Consider the following 20,512-nt stretch of genomic DNA (forward strand, 5'->3'; position numbering starts at 1 on the left):
TTTCTCAGCCTGTTTGTCTTTCATGACATTAATCGTTTTGAAGAATACATTGTAGGTTTTTTTTTGTACATTGTCCTTTGTTCACTGTTTGAACAATGTTCAAATTGAACATTGTTCAATTTAGCTTACGCATTTTTGATAGGAATAAAGTGATTGTCCTTAGTGTCACATCTAGAGGCATGTGATATCAATTTGGCTAGGTTTGTTATTAACTTTGAGTACTTGGTTAAGGTGATGTCTTTGTGCCTCATTTGCCGTGTTAAAATTTGAACTTATTCTACTTACTGAAAATTGAGTGTAATTTGCTGATAATATTTAATATAATTCCTTAAAGTTAATATTCCCAGTATTTCTTCTGTGAGTTGAGTTGATGTTTATTTTACCTATTTGATGTACTAGTTTATACTTTTAGGTATTTGTTTATATGAAGGTTGATGTTCCGTTGGTGTAATTTGATGTAAAATGACTAATAAAATACAGGAGCTTTTTTTAAAATATCATACTACAGGAACTAAATAGATCAGTTGTAAAATGGTTGTAATGTTTTTGGTCCAGAATAATATCTGCTTTTTGAAATTCTTTCTCTTTTTACCTGTAGGATTTTTTTCAACTGGAAATGCTCCTCAAATTCCTTATCTTCCTTTACTGATGAGAATGACTCTTAACATTGTTTCTGATCTATAAACTCTTTAATGTGTATTGGTTTTATGCCTGTGTGAGATTGCAAATTCCTTTTTGGGCAGTATTTTATGTGCTTTTTAATTTCTCACAATATGGAAGAGTCCTAAATGCATAGGAGTTAGTTGGTATACATTTGTTTGATGTAACTTTAAGAAACTCTTTAGTGTTGTAAGCTACTTTAGAGATACTTAGTGAATAAACTACTTTTTATAATACTTAACAAACAGCATTTTTGCTGTATTTAGCTAAAAAATATAACTTAGTCTAAAAATTATGCAGTTGTGTGTAGTAAATAAACCTATATGCTATTGAGATTTCAGGAATAATCTGTACATAGAACTTTTCAACAAGTAAAACTGTTGCTAAAATTTTTCAGTATAAAAGTTCACTGCTGATGGCAGCCAAGTTGGTGATATTTGTTTTCTCCACTGTCATTCGAAAGATGGAATTAGCATATTAATGTCTTTACTTCATAGTTTAGCTTTGATTTTGTTATATAAATGATACTGAGTTTTTTAATAGGTGGGATTGAGTAGTGTACACATAACTAATGCTAATATAAATATTGCCAAGAAGATTATAAACCATGGCGACTAACATATAAATAATGTTGATAGCAATATAAACAATGTTATGTAATTTAAATAATGCTTATGCTAAAATCAACACTTTGGGACACTTTAAGTTCGGACTAATAGTAGAATTTTTAAAGTAGTTTACGAGACTTAGCCAAGTTTGATATTTGTATAAATAATTTATCAAACTGGGGGGAGGTTTATGGCCACTGCAGTGTTTATCTAATGTTTATTTAAGAAGTGATGTGAGTTTTAAATTCATAATTTTAGATTTTAGTTCTTTGACTTGGAGTATCATTGGAAAACACAGTACTGTTCTTTCTCTTCTCTGTCCAAAGTAAAAATAAAGGCTTGACTCTACTAAATTGAAAGGTTTTAAAAAAATGGATGTGTATTTAGCCTACGCCAGTATTTGTTTTTTTATATTGTATTTACATTTCTGTTGGTTTGTTATTAAATATTCCTAAAGGGGAATAGGGAAGATATCTAAATCTAAGGTGTATGAATGTCATAACGAGACACTACATGCTTTCAATCTTCACCCTTAGGTCATGCTTTTCTCTTTCAGATCTGAGAATTGGGTTCATGTACCATATGAATTTTTAACAAAGATACTTTGAGATCATGTTAGTATTATCTGAAGAGAATAATATAAATATTTTTTTTGTAAAATGCCCTCCGAATATATTTTTGTAAAAATTGGTTTCAGGATTTTTTCAAAAGTGCTGCATGTCCTCATTCGATATTAGACAGTCTTTGCAAAAGACTATGTAATACTTTTGGTTGTATGAGTATAATACAGTGAATGCCTCATACTTGTGACTAGATTTCTTTTGCAAAGGACATAAAATACTCATCACAAATTGGCCTACTACAAGAAAATTACAATATAAATTGCTTAATTTCTTAGAAAACTTTCGACAGTGCCCAGTACGTAGTAGGCATGCAAGTAAAATTTGTGTTTAATGGTCCCTGTCCTTTTGTTACACTTGAAACATGCAAAAGAGATGAGTAAATTTTCTGTCATCCAATCAAGTACCTCTTCATAGGTTAAGCAAAATCATCTCTTCTTCTAGAGTGGAATAGTTTGTATTTTTAAATTATCTCTGATTCATTCTCTACGTTTTGTTAGTTCACAGTGAGTACATTGGATGATGTGAAGAATTCTGGCAGTATTCAAGACAATTATGTTCGAACTTCTGAAATACCTGCTGTCCACATTGATACAGAGTGTGTTTCAGTTATGCTGCAAGCTGGTACACCTCCTTTACAAGTAAATGAAGAAAAATTTCCAGCAGAGAAAGCAAGGATAGAAAATGAAATGGACCCTTCAGATATTTCAAATGTGAGTGCTGCTAACTTGGTAAGAACAACTTATCAGAATTCTGAGTATATTTAAGAGGCATAAACCCCAATAATAATAACTTGTATGATTTATACTTTTTAAAGCATTTTTATATATGTTATTTCATTTTAACATTTTATTCTTATGGTAAACTTTTGATATAGTTAAGATTCTTGTTTTTTAGAGGAAGAAAGTGAGACTGTTGAGAGTTAAGTGACTTGTTCAAAATCATTTGGTTTGTGTGTGATTTGATCAAATGCTCTTTAGCCCAGAGTTAAGAATCTAAACTAGTAACAATAAAGTCTTTCATGCTACATCTAGCATTCCGATAGATGGGAAATGGTGTCTGCTAGACATAGTTTTAAAAACTTTCTTAACAGAGTACTTTAGACAGCCACTACCATTTGCTTGGAGTTCGTCTTTGAGATGAGATTTATTTATCATCCCTATTCCAGAATCTCTAAAAATGCATTGATTTGTGATTATTTATAGATTTATGGTTTTGGATGACAACATATTTCTACCCATCTCTTCCTTTTGCTCATTTTAGTATTAAGATACTTGACCTGGGGATAATCCGGAATAAATCATGCTAACTTTGTTTAAAAACTAACTTTCCAAAGAAATAGGCACATATAAAAAGCTGTGAAAAATTACTTAATTTTTATTTTTTAAAGGCTGCTGTGCACTATAATTTCTTCTAAAATTTGATGCCTTATACTGAAAGATCTTAACAACACATGGTATTAGGTAAAATTATACATTTCATAGGGATAATAGCAATAGAGATGAAACTTGATATGGGTTGTTTAAGGGTAAAAAGGAAAATAAAAGTTATAGTAATATAAAAAACAAATGTTTAGATTCTTTTAATAAGGTAGAACAATTGATTTTCATCTTGTGTCTTTTAGTAATGAACATTTCTAAATGTTGAACATAATTATGGTCAAATAAGTAGTGAGTTTTTTGTATGGGGTGGAATTTGGTCATTTGTTTTAGTAGTTGTATATCAAATTGTATATTTTGCAGTTTGATTCTGTAGAATCAAATTTTAAAAGAGGAAATCTATCCCCCATACTTAAATAAGCAGGAAAGAATTAAAAATTCTTAACCTCATTGTTTTTATTTCCATCACATATATAAACTTGCAGAGTCGTAAAACCTTTTGGTTATTTTGAGGGTCAAACTTGCATACTTAAAAGAAAATAAGTTCTGCTTTAATGTGAATATTAGTGTATTCTTAGAGATCTTAAGAATACTTTTTGTTTTGTTTTGACAAACCAAAGGTGATAAGGTGATAAGCACCTTAATGTTTAGTTTCCAGTGGAGAGTTACAGAGAATTCCTGTAGTGATGAGACAACTGTTTTTTCTTTTCTTTCTTTCTTTTTTAAAAATTATACTGTAAGTTGTAGGGTACATGTGGACAACGTACGGGTTTGTTACATAGGTATACATGTGCCATGTTGGTTTGCTGCACCCATCAACTTGTGATTTACATTAGGTATTTTTCCTAATGCTATCACTCCCCCAGCCCCCCACCCTCAGCCCCAGTATGTGATACTCCTTGCTCTGTGTCCATGTGTTCTCATTGTTCAGCTCCCACCTATGAGTGAGAACATGCAGTGTTTGGTTTTCTGTCCTTGTGATAGTTTGCTTAGAATGATGGTTTCCAGCTTCATCCGTGTCCCTACAAAGGGCATGAACTCATCTTTTTTTATGGCTGCAGAGTATTCAATGGTATATATGTGCCACATTTTGTTAATCCAGTCTATCATTGATGGACATTTGAGTTGGTTCTAAGTCTTCGCTATTGTGAATAGTGCCACAATAAACATATGTGTGCGTATGTCTTTATAGTAGCATGATTTATAATCCTTCGGGTATATGCCCAGTAATGGGATTGCTGGGTCAAATGGTATTTCTAGTTCTAGATCCTTAAGGAATCACCACACTGTCTACAATGGTTGAACTAATTTTTGCAACAGTAAACATTCCTATTTCTCCATCCTCTCCGTCTTTGTTCCTGAGGTTTTAGCCAGTCACCATTCTAACTGGTGTGTCCGTGGTATCATTGTTTTCATTCCATTTCTCATTCAGTGTTATTCATTTATTTTCTGTTCCATCTTCTTTGTCTGTTCCATATTTTTATTCATTCCATTCCTTTCCCTCCTCCCTTCCTTCCCTTCCTTCCTTCCCTTCCTTCCTTCCTTCCTTCCTTCCTTCCTTCCTTCCTTCCTTCCTTCCTTTCTCTCTCTCTCTCTCCCCGGTCTCTTTCTCTCCTCCCTCTCCTCTCTCTCTCCTCTCCTCTCCTCTCCTCTCTCTCTCCTCTCTCCTCTCTCCTCTCTCCTCTCTCCTCTCCCTCTCTCTCCTCCCTCTCCTCTCCTCTCTCCTCTCCTCCTCTCCCTCTCTCCTCTCCCCTCTCCTCTCTCCTCTCCTCTCTCCTCTCCTCTCTCCTCTCCTCTCCTCTCTTTCTTGTGGTCTTTGCTCTGTCACCCAGGCTTTCGGAATTATAGTGGGGCATGATCTTGGCTCTTTCTGACTCCATCTCCTGGGTTCACACCATTCTCCTGCCTCAGCCTCCCGAGTAACTGGGACTACAGGCGCCCGCCACCACGCTTGGCTAATTTTTTGTATTTTTTAGTAGAGATGGGTTTTCACCGTATTAATCAGGATGGTCTCAATCTCCTGACCTCGTGATCCGCCTGCCTTGGCCTCCCAAAGTGCTGGGATTACAGGCATGAGCCACCGCACCCGGCCGGGTTGTTTGTTTTTTTTTCTTGTAAATATGTTTAAGTTCTTTATAGATCCTGAATATTAACGCTTTGTCAGATGGGTAGATTGCAAAAATTTTCTCCTTTCTGTAGGTTGCCTGTTCACTGTGATGACAGTTTTATATAAATTGAGTTGTGTAAGCTTTGCTTGGTTTCTTTCACTCAACATACTTATTTTGAGATTTATCCATGTAGCTGTGTGTATTAATACTTCATTCTGTTAATTGACTTTGCTAGTATTCTGTTATATGCATGTAACACAATGTTTGTTCATTCACTTGCCCAGAGACATTTGAATTACATCTTTTTTTAAATGAATAAAGATGCCACGAACGTTTTTGTATATATCTTTGTGTGAACATATGTTTTTATTTCTTTTGAGAAAATACTTAGATCAATTTTGTTGGTAGTATTGTTCAGGTCTTCTATATCCTTACTAGTTTTTTGTTTACTTTTTCTGTCAGTTGAGAGAGGGGTACTGAGATCACTGACTGTAACTGTGGATCTATTTCTTTTGTAACAACTTTATTGAGATAATAATTTACATATAATACAATCCATCTGTTTCAAGTTTACTGTTGTTTTTTAGTATATTCACAGAGTTGTACAACCATCACCATAATCAGCTTTAGAACTCTTTCATCACTCTGAAAAGGAAACCCAGTGCCCATGGGCAGTTACTCCCTTTCACTCCACCCACACATGCCATAGACAACCACTACACTGCTTTCTCCATATATAATTTTGCCTATTTTAGACATTTCATAGAAATGAAATGCAATATACGGTTATTTGTGACTAGCTTCTTAGCATGTTTTAGAGATTCATTCATATCTTAGTTTGTCTCAGTACTTCGTTCTTTTTTGTGATCAAATAGTATAGTCCACTGAATGAATATACCACATTTTATTTATTCATCAGTTGATGGACATTTAGGTTGTTTCCACTGTGCTATTATGAATAGCACTGCTTTAAGTATTTGCATAAAAGTTTTTGTGTGGGCACATTTTTTATTTCTCCTGGATATATGTGTAGGAGTGGAACTGTTGGGTTATATGAACTCTATGTTTAACTCTTTGAGCAACTGTCAGACTGCTTTCCAAATTGGTTGCATCATTTTACATTCTCATTAGGTTTATTTTTTTTGCATTTCAATAAGTTTTTACCTTATATATTTTGAAGTTCTGCTATGTCTATAAACATTTAGTATTGTTTTGTTGTCTTGATGGATTGACCCTTTTATTTATTATAAAATGGTCTTCTTTATTCCTCGTGATATTTTTTGCTCTGAAATCTGTGTCTGATATTAATATTTCAGCTCTCTTTTAATTAGCATAGATCTTTTATTTGTAATCTGTTTATTTTCTTCTAGGAAACATATAGTTCAGTCTTATTTTTTATCTAATTTGATAATCTCTGCCTATTACATGTTACATTTACATGTAATATAATTATTGATATAGTTTGTTTAAATCCACCATTTTACTATTTGTTTTCTCTTTGACTTGTGTTCTTCCTTCTATTTTTAATTTTTTAATAATTTTATTTTATCACCTTTGATGGCTTATTAACCACACGTTTTTTGTTATTTCAGTGTTTGATTTAGGGTTTCTAGTATACATTTTTAGCTTCTCATGAGGATTTATTAATTAATGAATTTCATGTGTTTTTATTATTTATAATGCATTTTTTAAAGTTAGGTGTATATATGTTCAGAAAGCATCATCACCAGTATAGCATATATTCTTTCCATGTTCCCATTATAGTATACTATTTTGATTTTACATTTAATGAGTGTATTCAATCTATAATTGTTTTAAATTTTGGCACTTAAATGAAATTCACACTTTGTCATTAATAATACCTGTTAAATAAATAACTTCACAGTTTCTCATACATAGCTGTCTGGTAAATAAGGCAAATCATTGATTATTGTTCCATTTTATGGAATACCAAGTAGGTTCTTGGTTTTTAGAAGCTTCTAAGGCACACAGCTAGTAAGTGGATGAGCCTATATAGAACCCCACCTTTTATGGTTCTAGATCAGTACAATTTTATGTATACTGTTGAGTTCATGTTATAACATAAAAAATGATTACTTTCCAGTCAAGTGATGATTTTTCTTTTTGTTTATGTGTTTTTAACTTTATAGTCCATGGCAGAAGTCCTTGCTAAAAAAGAAGAGCTAGCAGATCGTCTAGAAAAGGCCAATGAAGAAGCCATTGCTAGTGCTATTGCTGAAGAAGAACAGTTAACTAGAGAAATTGAAGCTGAAGAAAACAATGATATTAACATTGAAACTGACAACGACAGTGATTTTTCTGTGAGACTTTTTAACATAACTATTCAAAATTTATATTTAGAAACAAAATTATCTGGGCCAGAAAGACTTGGAGTCCATCTAGTCCTATTTAAAATTAGTTACTTAAAAATCATGTTCAGTAATCATAACTATTATTCTCAGGATGATTTAGACTTACATAATAAACAATAGCAAATCTTTTGTTAGCACTTTACCATTACTAAGTATTTTCATATATGATACAGTTGACAAATTAGAAGTTGTTATTGTGATTTTACCAGTCAAGAAATTGAGTCTAGGCCAGTCGTGGTGCTGTATGCCTGTAATCTCAGCACTTTGGGAGGTCAAGGCAGTAGGATTGCTTGAGGACAGGAGTTCGAGACCAGCCTGGGCAACATAGCAAAACCCCGCTCTATTAAAAACAGTTAAAAAATTGAGTCTGACATAAAGTAAGAACTCAACATTACTCTAATTATAATTTATAGAGAGTGAAGACAAAGCTAAGGTATTTTACTTTTGTATTCTATTAGCAAAAAGTAGGCTGGGCATGGTGGCTCACGCCTGTAATCCCAGCACTTTGGGAGGCCGAGTCTGGTGGATCACAAGGTCAGGAGTTTGCGACCAGCCTGGCCAATATGATGAAACCCCGCCTCTATTAAAAATACAAAAATTAGCCGGGTGTGGTGGCAGGCTCCTGTAGTCCCAGCTACTCGGGAGGCTGAGGCAGGAGAATAGTTAGAACCCGGGAGGTGGAGGTTGCAGTGAGCTGAGATCATGCCACTGCACTCCAGCCTGGGCCACAGAGTGAGACTCAATCTCAAAAATAAATAAATAAATAAATAAATGAGCAAATGATACACTACCTTCCTTTACTAAGTGCTTAGGATATATATGTTAATGATGGGAATTTGTTAAAGAATAAAATAACTTTAAATGTTTTACATATTGGTTTATTAAATTTTAATGCCAAACAATCTTCAGTTCTTCAGTATTTGGTCTGTATATGTTAGCATTTATGTAGTAATAGGATAAGACCAGTATATTTCTTAAATTTACTTCATTTGTCTCTGCTGTTAATGGCTGCTAGGCTCTTAATATGAATAGGCTGTGTATTTTAACTTGGTAATTATTATGAGTGTACTGGTAGATACCGTTTTCCTGGTTTTTAACTGTTGGTTAAATGGAATATATTAACAATAGGTAGGAAATTTTCATGTGTGGTTCATTTTCTAAAGTTGTAATTGTGTTCAAAGATTTGATTTTCAGCTTCCCTTATTACATTTTAGGCCAGCATGGGCAGTGGGAGTGTATCTTTCTGTGGTATGTCCATGGACTGGAACGATGTCCTTGCAGACTATGAAGGTATTGTGTATATGCATATTGGCTGTGTTAGTACAGTGTTCAAAAGTTTGTTCTCAAATGTTTTATAGACCTATGTGGTTAAACAATGATAGTATTTTTTTCTAAACAGCTCGTGAGTCTTGGCGCCAAAATACATCCTGGGGGGACATTGTAGAAGAAGAACCTGCTAGACCTCCAGGGCATGGAATTCACATGCATGAAAAACTTTCTTCACCCTCTCGTAAAAGGTCTGGCATTTGAAAATTAATTTGAAGTGGTTCACAGGAAGAAAACTAGCCACTCTTGATTGTTAAATAAAAATGCTACATGGCATTTTTGGGCACATTACTTCAGGACAGTTTCAGATCCATTGAAAAGTAACAAAGCTTTCCTGAAGTGTTGGGCCAAAATTAGTTTTGCATACTTTAAGAACTATGAAGTCTAAAGAACACTTTTTCTGGCCTTATCATGTAAACATTTCATGTCTCTTGTCCATTTGTTTGTATTAATAGAACAATTGCAGAATCTAAGAAGAAACATGAAGAAAAACAAATGAAAGCACAGCAGCTAAGGGAAAAGTTACGTGAAGAGAAAACATTAAAGCTTCAGAAATTGTTAGAAAGGGTGAGTTTTTATTTTTTAGGAAATTATGATAGTCTGAAGTTAGTGGGCTTATTTTCAACTCTACTTCTGGTCTGAGAGAAGCTAAAATAACCATAAAATAATTAGATTTGCTAGGAAACAAAGGCATTTTAATCTATTGAATCCAAGAAGGTTAACTATAAACAAATCATCATTTTCAAATTATCTAGTAAATTGATATTTTGCAGGGTTAGCATGGATTATTAAAGCTCTACTTGTCTTTTGCCATTTTCATTGGAGGGTTTCCTTGGAGAGGTTTGTCTAAAGAGTAGAATGACCTGGTAGACAATTTGGAGCCTAAGACTATCAGTTTGTAGTGTGTTTGCCCATGGCCAGCCCTGGTCCTTGCTCTTGGCTCTGGTTTTTACTTCTGTTTATATGTCTGCAGCCAACCCCTTCAGCTGCAGGAATGCAAGCTACCGCCCTGTCCCACAGTTGTTGTCAATCCATGTCCATATGCAGCGGGCCAAATAGCCATGCACACACATGGCCACAGCTGGCCATGGCCCCCACTGCCACATGTATGCCTGCAACCAAACTCCACCTGGCCTCTGCCACCACCTGCCTTGGCTCCCACCTACCCGGGGGTGCTCCCTTCTTAACACAGAGGTGCTGCTGGCAGCCACTGCCTACACCCTGTAGCTTTTGGAGCTGAGGACTGCCCTGTTACTGATATTGCCAACTGTAGCTCCCTGAGCTGCCACGCCAGTGCATACATATAAACCAGGAGTTGTTGTACTTGCCTGCACTTTGGCACTCTGTGTGCCACTAGGCTTAGTGCAATAATATACTCCTGCATTCCCCCCAAGGCAGTGCTCCCATCTGAGTAATTGGCTATCCTTTCTGAAGCCAGTCCATAAAGACTGGAGAATGTGACTACTTCTTTAAGTGCACAGACAGCAATGCAAGGATACAAGGAACATGAAAAATCAGGAAAACTTGACACCACCAAGAGAATACAATAAATATCCAGCAAGCAATCCAAACAAATGAAGATCCATGAAGTCCCTGATAAAATATTCAAAATAACTGTTGAAGGTCAGTGAACTGTAAGAGAACACAGATAAATAATGTAACAAAATCAGGAAAACAACATAAAAACAAAATGAGAACATCAAGAAAGTGAGGCCATGAGAAAGAACCAAACAGAAATTCTAGAGGTGAAAAATATGCTGAAGAAACTAGAAAGTGCAGTAGAGAGCTTCAGCAGCAGACTTAGTGAAGCAGAAGAAAGAATCAAGAGAACTTGAAAACAGGTCATTTGGAATTACCCAGTAAGAGGAAAGAAAGAATGAAAAAAATGAAGAAAGTCTCTGGAACTTATGGGACACTAGAATTGAATGAATATATGCATTATAGGGATTGAAGAGAAGCAGGCAGAAAGCTTTTTTCTTTTTTAAAAGAAATAACCCAAAACTTCCTAAATATGGAGAGCAAAAGAGATATCCAGACTCAAGCTCACAGAACCCAACAGTTAAAGAAGTCTACATCAAGACTTATTATAATTGTCAAAACTCAAAGATAGAATTTTGAAAGCTGCCTGAGAAAGGCAACTCATCTCATACAAGGGAAGCCGGCCTCTACCCCCGTGAAATGATCAGTGAATTTCTCAACATGTATATTCCAGGCTAGGAGATAATGGGATGATATATTCAAAGTACTGGGTGGGGGGAGGGGAGGGGGAAACCTGACCGGCCATGATTATTATACCCTGGAAAGCTATCCTTAAAAATGAAAGGAGATAAAGTCTTTCCCAGACACATGAAAATTGATGGAGTTTGTCATCACTAGGCTTGCCTGAGAAGAAATGCTAATGGAGTTCTTAAAATGGAATAGAAAAATGATAAACACCAATGTAAAAATGTATGAAAGAAAGTATGTAAAGCTCAGGGGTAAATGTACAGTCAAATATAGAATAACATAATACTGTTAAGGGTGGTACAGAAATAACTGCAACCCCAATATAAAACTTTAAAGAAGGCTGGGTGTGGTGACTCACACTCGTAATCCCACTGCTTTAGGAGGCTGAGGTGGGAAGATCACATGAGGCCAGGTGTCTCACACCAGCCTGAACAATGTAGCAAGACCTCATCTCTACAAAAAGAAGGAAGAACAAAAAAATTATCAGTTATGGTGGTAGGCACCTGTAGTCTCAGCTACCTGTGAAACCGAGGCAGAAGGATCACTTGAACCTGGGAGTTTGAGGCTGCAGTGAGCTAGGATTGCCCCATTGCACTGCAGCCTGGGAAACAGAGCAGCATCCTGTTACTAAGGTAGGGTGGGGGAGAGGACTTAAAAGACAAAAAGGTATTAAAAATAAGTATAATGACAGAAAATTGATATTGGATTTACAGTATGAAAAGTAGTAAACTCTGACTTCAAAAACACATAGTGTACGGGTAGGTAAAAGTGTAGAGTTTTGTAGGCCATTGAATTTACGTTGTTACCAAATTAAAGTAGACAATTGTAACCACAAAGGCAAACCTATTGTAAATACACAAATGCTAAAGAGAAATCAAACCAAACCATTAGAAAAAAAAACCCCACAATCAAATAACAAATGAAGACAGCAATAGAGTAAGGAACAAAAGCCTGCAAAACAAGCAGAAAATAAGTAGCAAAATGGCAGTAATAAATCTGTACTTACTGTTAATAATTACTTCAAGTATAAATGGATTAAACTCCCCAATCAAAGGGCATAGAGTGACTCAATGAATTAAAGAAAAAATACCCAACCATATGCTGCTTTGAACAGACTTGGCTGAACACGAAGGAATATCTTATTCCATGTAAATTATAACCAAAAGAGAGCAGAAGTGGCTAAACTTAGACAAAACAGACTTTAGGACAAGAACTGTCCCTAGAGAGGAAGAAGGCCATTAAATAATGACAAAAGAGTCAGTTTAACAGAAGGATACAACAATTTAAATATATTTGCACCCAGCAATCTTATGAATATATAAAACAAATACAAATCTGAAGGGAGAAAATGGTAGCAATAAAATAATAGTAGGAGACTTCAGTGTTCCACTGTCAATAATGGATGGAACATTCAGGTAGAAAATCAATAATGAAACACCTGACTTACAACACTGTACACTAAATGTACCTAAGAAATATATACAGGATTTTCTACCTCCAAATCAGCAGAATACTCATTCTTCTCAAGTGCACATGAAACATTCTTCAGAATAGATCATGTGTTAGGTCACAACACTAGTATTTAGAAATTTAAGAAGATGGAAATCATACCAATATCTTTTAGACCATGGTGGAATGAATCTAGAAATCAATAACAGAAAATGGGAAAATTAGCAAAAATGTGAAAACTAAACATACAGTTGAACAACTATTTGGTAAAAGAGGAAATAAAGGGGAATTTAAATAATACCTTGAAGCAAATGAAAACAAATATAACTCACTAAAATTTGTGAGATGTAGCAAAACAAGACTCTGAGGGAAGATTATAGTAATACATGCCTAAATTAGAAGAGAAGAAAGATCTCACTTAACCTAGTTTTCTAACTCACAGAACTAGAAAAAGAAAAAACAAACTAACCCCAAAGTTACTATATAGAAAGAAATAATGATTAGAGTACAAAAAAATTAAATGCAAAAGAGAAGAACAATGGGGAAAAAATCAACAAAAAACAGGCTTGGTTTTGTGGAAAGATAAAAAAAAAATCAAACTCTTAGCTAGTCTAAGAAAAAAAAGACTTAGATAAATTAGAAACGAAAGTAGAGTCATTACAATGGATAACAGAGAAACAAAAAGGATCATAAAGAACTATTATCAATAATTTATGGCACCAGATTGGATAACCTTGGAAGAAGTGGATAAATTCCTAGAAATATACAACCCAACATTACTGAATCAAGAAGAAATAAAGAGCCTAAACAGACCAATAACAAATACAGAGATTGAATTACTCAATCAAAAAACCAACAAAAAAAGCCTAGGGCCAGATGACTTCACTGATGAATTCTATGAAACATTTAAAGGAGAAGTAGTACCAGCCTTTCTTGAACTTTTCTGAAAAATAGAAGAGGGAACACTTTTGTGAAATAAGAAATATTATATTGGTCTCTGCCCCTGGTTCCTGACTTAGAGCTCCTAAAACTCTGGTAGATAGAAGCACTAGGATAATATTGTTTTTCCAATATGTGATCTTTGACCCTGGTTCCCAACAGATAATTTCTATGATCTTTGTAATTTCTTGAGTGATAAGGGCATCTGAAACAGAGTTCCTAAATGTCTTGGGCTTTGCTGAGTGATAGAAGCATCTTTTGTTGTAATGACGCTACTCTTGGTAGTGTCCTGGATAGCCTCAGAATTGGTGCTGGCTACCAGAACTTGGACCTCCAGGTTTGGTTGATTGCCAAAGCCAGTGATTTAATAAATCATGCCTCTGTAATGAAGTTTCCATTAAAAATCCCAAGAACAGAGTTTGGGGAGTTTCTGGGTTGTTAAACATGTGGAGGTACCTGAAAGGTGGCACACCTGGAGAGGGCATGTAAGTTTCATGTCCCTTCTTCACACTTTGCCCTAGGCATCTTTTCCATCTAGCTGTTTATCTGCATCCTTTAAAAGTTCCTTTGTAATAAATTGGCAATAGTAAGTAAAAGTGTTTCCTTGAGTTCTATGGGCCACTCTAGCAAATGAATCAAACTTGAGGAGACAGTTGTGAGAATCCCAAATTTATAGCTGGTTTGTCAGAAGTATGGGTCAGAACTTGGGACTTGTGATTAGCATCTGAAGTTGTGGGGGCAGTCTTGTGGGACTGAGCCCTTATCTGTGGGACCAGGTAGATAATGTCAGAATTGGATTGAATTATATGACAGCTAGGTGGCGTCAGGGAAGTGGTCAGTGTGAGAAAAACCCCATAAAAATCTGGGTGAAGAGAATAGGTCAGGAGATCGAGACCTTCCTGGCTAACACAGTGAAACCCCGTCTCTACTAAAAATAATACAAAAAACTAGCCGGGCGAGGTGGCGGGCGCCTGTAGTCCCAGCTACTCGGGAGGCTGAGGCAGGAGAATGGCGTGAACCCGGGAGGCGGAGCTTGCAGTGAGCCCAGAACGCGCCACTGCACCCCAGCCTGGGCGACAGAGCAAGATTCCGTCTCGTAAAAAAAAAAAAAAAAAAAAAAAAAAAAAGAGAATTGTTACTGTGTTGTATGTGAGAGTAGGAAAAACAATTTAGTTTTTCCTGTCTCTTACAACGCCCAAACTTGTGTTATGAGACCTGCATCACTCTGATTCCAAATCTAGACAGAAACACAAGAAAGGGGAGAACTACAGGCCAATATTCCAGATAAACATAGATGCAGAAATCCTCTTTAAAATACTAGCAAACCAAATTCAAGAATACATTAACAGTCATACCATGATTGAGTGGGATTTATCTCTGGAATGTAAGTATAGTGAAATATACTAAAATCTATAAATGCAGTATACTGTATTAATACAGTGAAAGACAAAAAAACACTAATATCTCAATAGATGCAGGATAAACACTTGACAAAGTTCAATATCCTTTCATGAAAAAAAACTCTCAACATAATAGGTATAGAAGGAACTTTTCTCAATACAATATAGGCCAATGCTGTTGTTTTAATGTTTATCCCCTCCAAAACACATATTGAAGTTTAATTACTATTGTAACCATATTAAGAGGTGGGTTCTTTAGGAGGAGATTAGGTTATATTGGCTCTGCTCTTATGAATGGATTGATACCATTATTGTGGAAGTGGGTCCTTATTGCAGGAGTGGGTGCCTTATAAAAGGTTGGATTCAGCTCCCCATAGTGCCCCTGCCACCCTTTGCCCTCTCTTATCCTGTTGCTTTCCTCGGGTTGATTTCATAAGAAGAACCTCATCAGATGCCACCACCTTGTTATTGGACTTCCAGTCTCCAGAACTATTATATGATAAATACATTTCTTTTCTTAATAAATTACCTAGTTTCTGATATTCTGTTATAGCAGCACAGAACAGACTAAGACAGCCCATATATGAACAACCCACAGTTAACATCATAATTGGGAAAAACTGAAAGCTTTTTCTCTAAGATTTGGTAAAAGGCAAGTATCCCCACTTTTACCATTTCTCTCCAACGTAGTACTAGAAATACTGGGAAAAGCAGTCAGGCAAGAAGAAGAAATGAATGCATTATATGGGAAGGGAAAGAAGTAAAATTATCTATTTGTAGATAACATCATAAATATGGAAAACCTTAAAGATTCCACAGAAAACTTGGAGAAATAATATATGAATTCAGTAATGTTTAGAGATACAAAATCAACATGCTTAGGAATCAGTGGGGTTTTCATACACTAACTATGATCTATATGAGAGAGAAATTAAGGATACAGTTTTCCTTATATTAGCAACAAAAAGAATAAAATACTTAGGAATTAACTTAAGCAGGGAGTTGAATCACTTGTGTAGTGAAAATTATAAGTTTATGAAAAAGAAATTTAAAGCAGCAAGTAAATAGACATCCGAGTTCGTGGATTAGAAGTATTAATATTATTATAATGTCCATACAGCCTTAAGTGATCTACAGTTTCAGTGCAATCTCTATCAGAACCCCAACCATTTGTTTTTAGAGAAATAGAGAAACAGTCCTAAAATTCATGTGAAGCTCCAAAAGACCCCAAAGATCGAAAGTAATCTTCAGCAAGAAGAGCAAAGGCTATAGTCATAATACTTTCTAACTTCAAATTTTGTTATAAAAGTATAGTAATCAAACAATTTGGCACTAGCATACAAACATACACACAGACCAATGAAACTTAATAGAAAACCCAGAAATAAACCTATGCAATTATGGGCAACTGGTCTTTGACAAGGATGCTGAGAACCTACAATGGGGAAAGCATAATCTTTTCAACAAAGGATATTGGGAATTCTGGGTATCCATATGCAAAAGAATGAAATTGGACGCTTATCTTACACCATACACAAAAATCAACCCAAAATGGATTAAAGGCTTAAACATAAGATCTGAAACCATACAACTTTTAGAAGAAAACTTTCGGAAAAACCTTGACATTGATCTTGGTGATAATTGTTTGAATATGACAGAAAAACACAGGCAACAAAAGCAAAATTAGACATGTGGAATTAAATTAAAAACCTGTACAGCAAATGAAAAAATTATCAAAATGAAAAGACAGCTATGGAATGAGAAAAATATTTGTAAAAAATATATCAAATAAGACATTAATATCCAAAATATTTGAAGTACTCACACAACTCAATGGCAAGAAAACAGCCTGACTCAAAAATGGGCAAAGGACTTAAAGAGACACTTCTCAAAAGGAGAAATCCAAAAGGCTAACAGGTACATGGAAAGGTCCTCGGCATCTATAATGATCAGGGAAATGGAAATCGGACTTGAGTGAAGTATCACCTGATGCTTGTTAGGATGGCTGTTCTCAAAATGACAGGAGGCACGTATTGGGGAGGATGTGGAGAAAATGGAATCCTTGTATGCTGTTGGTAGGAATGTAAATTTGTATAACCATTATAGTAAGCAATATGGAATTTCCTCAAAAAATTAAAATAGAGCCTATCATATGATCAGCAGTTCTTCTTCTGGGTATATATACAAAGGAATTGAAATCTGGGTCAAGAAGAGATATCTGTGTACCCATGTTCACTGTAACATTATTCATAATAGCCAAGATATGGAAACAACCTGAGTGTCTGCTGACGAATGAAAAAAATATGGTATATATTTTTTTTGTGTGTGTTCATATATATATATATGTGTGTGTATATATATAAAAACAATATTATCTAGCCTTAAAAAGAATGAAATTTTAACATTTGTGACAACGTGGATGGAGCTAGAGATATTAAACTAAGTGAAAAGAGACACAGAGAGAAATGCTGCATGATCTCACTTCTGTGTGGAATATGAAAAAGTCACATTCATAGAAGCAGAGAGGGGAGATGGAGTGGTATTGGTCAAAGGGTACAAAAGTTTGACTTATGCAAGATTAATAATTTCTGATGATGTAATGTACAGCATCATGACTGCAGTTAACAAAAAACAAAATACCTGAAAACATAGGAAACTTTGAGTTTATTCTTGGAATTCAAAGATATTCCTTCATTAGAAAATCTATGAATGTAATGGGATGTAAACTGATTAGAAGAGGAAAACCATTATTTTCAACATCAGGGAAAGATGATCAAGTTTGGATAAGCACTAATTATATTTGCAGAAGAGAGTCTGTATATTTAGAGCAGAATAACTATTGATCAGTGTGGTAAGTGGAAATAACATGGGCTCTGGAGATAGCCAACCAAGTTTAAATCCTGATTTTGTCATATAATAAGCTATGATTCCCTGAGCAAGTTACTTAACATTATTATATTTCAGTTTCTTTTTCTGAAAAATGACAATTGTAGTTATTAACCTGTTGTGGTGCTTAAATGAGGCAAGTATGTAAAACAGTAACATAGTGCTAGGATGGATGTTGCTTAATATACAGTCACTCTTATAACTGAGTACTGTGTTATCTATGCTGTATGACAAATAACAGAAAAACTTAGCTTAAAACAGCAAACATTTATCAGGTCACTATTTCTGTGAAAAAGGCAACCAGGAATTGCATAGTGATTCTTTTATTGTTTTATTTGGAGCCAGGGACTTGCTCTGTCACCCAGGATGGGATGCGGTGATGCAGCATAGCTCACTGCAGCCTAGAACTTCTGGGCTGAAGCCATCCTCCTGCCTCAACCTCTTGAGTAACCAAGATTACAGGCACATGCCATCGTGCCTGGTTAAATTTTTAATTTTTTTGTAGAGACAGGGTCTTGCCATGTTGCCCAGACTGGTCTTGAACTCCTGGCATCAAGCAATCCTTCTACCTTGGCCTTCTAAAGCACTGGAATTCCAGGTGTGAGCCATCATACCTGGCCATCATTCTTGCTCTGGGTCTCTGATGATTTTTTTTTTTTTTTTTTCGAGATGGAGTCTGGCTCTGTCGCCTAGGCTGGAGTGCCATGGCACAATCTCGGCTCACTGCAGCCTCCACCTCCCGAGTTCAAGTGATACTCCTGTCTCAGCCTCTTGAGGATCTGGGATTACAGGCATGCGCTACCACACCTGGCTGATTTTTTATATTTTTGGTAGAGACGAGATTTCACCACGTTGGCCAGACTGGTCTCGAACTTCTGACCTGAAGTGATCTGCCTCCCAAGTACTGGGATAACAGGCATGAGCCACTGCTTCCAGCCTGATGAATTTTTAGTCAAGCTATCAGTCAGGTCATAGTCATCTGGGTCTGGAGGATCCACTTCCATACTCATTTGTGCGGTTATTTGCTGGCTTTTGTTCCCCTTTGGCTGTGGGCCAGAAACCTCAGTTTCTTGCCAAGTATACCTTTCTACAGCCCAAGTGTCTTCATGACATGGCCAGTGGTTTCTCCATAGAAAATCAGAGAGAGAGAGTCAGGGAGAGAAAGGAAAAAGTACCTAAGAGAGTTAATAAAAGGAAGTTGTGCTGAGTTTTATAGCATCGCTTTTGCTGTATTCTTTTGGTCACAGTTCTGATACAATATAGGAGGAGATTACATAAGGATCTTAAAACCAGGTGGCTTAGATCACTGGGCACCATCTCAGAGGCTCCATACTGCAAGTACCTAACACAGCATGATGAAAGATATATGGCCACTATATTGTAATTACAGGTGAACTCTTTTGTTACCTTCTGGTACTAGAAAAGAGTATAAATAGTCATAGGTTAAGCATATTATTTGGATTACTTTTACTGTGTAGTTTAAATTTGGGAGAAATAGTTGGACCACATAATTTGAATGTTCATAAAAATACATTAGGTAGTGCAAGATTCTGTTGAGTACAGTGTAAAGTTGACTAGGACTATAAGAAAATTATTTGAGTTTTATTTTTACTTGAATCTCAATAATTTGTCATGTAGCTGAATAGATTAGATATGAAAAGCAGTCTCTTGTGGAGTTCTACAAGAGTCAATGTATTATTTTAATTTTAGCTTAAGAGAAGTGCTCTAACACAATCGCAATTCTTCTCTTACTGTGTTTTTAAATACCAGCACAATTATAGTATATTTTCTTTTATCTAAACATGATCTCCAAGTATTCATGCAAGAAAATCGTTGATTAGTGAAAGTATACAAGACTTTAGATGTGTTCTGGTTATTTTCTCATCAATGTAGGTATCCCTTAAATTAATTTTAATGGCAATTTTCATCTTCCATTTGTATGATGGATTATTGTTTTCAACACTGTTTCACATGAGTGATGTCATCACATCACCACAATAACTCTATGATGTACACAAGGCAGGTGCTGAACCTCATTTTATAGATGTAAAAACAATCTAGGAGAGGCTAAGTGTTGTTTCCAGTGTTACACAACCAATAATTTGCAGAGCTGAGGCTTTAAGGACATGTCATCTGGCTCTTTCTGTAGTGCTATTTTTGTATCATACTTTTTTGGATGGTTCAACACAATTATTGAGAGAAACAACTCAAATAAAATTTTAGGTTTTTTCCACTCATATTGACCCATCTTCTGATTTTCTATAATTTATTTTCATGGTACTGAATCTTATTTCCTAGAGCACAGAATAAGCTTTTACTTCTTCTGTTTGAGGTTGTTTTAAGGAATTAAAATTTTAAGGGTTAATTTCTTAAAACAACATCAAGTAGCAATTATTATGTCTATATTTTTTTGTAGGTGAAACCCTCTCTGTTCCTTCAGAGAATGTTTCTTATGCAAATAATGTGATTTGTTAGATATCATTTTTCAGTTTCTAGGATAAAATTACTTATTTTTCTTGAATGTGGGTTACATCATAGA

At 35.3% G+C, this 20,512-nt stretch overlaps 1 protein-coding gene across 20 annotated transcripts in view; it reads left to right on the forward strand.

Annotated features, from left to right (window-relative positions):
• The window catches only part of SCAPER (S-phase cyclin A associated protein in the ER), a 553,621-nt gene that overhangs the window by 129,916 nt on the left and 403,193 nt on the right, over window positions 1-20,512 (forward strand). For 16 of the 20 annotated variants that reach the window (XM_017960807.3, XM_021940762.2, XM_031668454.1 and 13 more), the window contains 5 exons: window positions 2,389-2,619; window positions 7,526-7,696; window positions 8,962-9,037; window positions 9,147-9,264; window positions 9,529-9,640. In XM_017960807.3, coding sequence (XP_017816296.1) covers window positions 2,389-2,619; window positions 7,526-7,696; window positions 8,962-9,037; window positions 9,147-9,264; window positions 9,529-9,640 — 708 coding nt within the window. The remainder of the gene's footprint in view (window positions 1-2,388; window positions 2,620-7,525; window positions 7,697-8,961; window positions 9,038-9,146; window positions 9,265-9,528; window positions 9,641-20,512) is intronic. The other 4 variants (XM_017960810.3, XM_017960815.3, XM_017960806.3 and 1 more) reach the window with 1 other exon arrangement.

Source organism: Papio anubis, chromosome 7 (genome assembly GCF_008728515.1).
Source record: "Papio anubis isolate 15944 chromosome 7, Panubis1.0, whole genome shotgun sequence".
NCBI classification, from domain to species: Eukaryota; Metazoa; Chordata; class Mammalia; order Primates; family Cercopithecidae; genus Papio; species Papio anubis.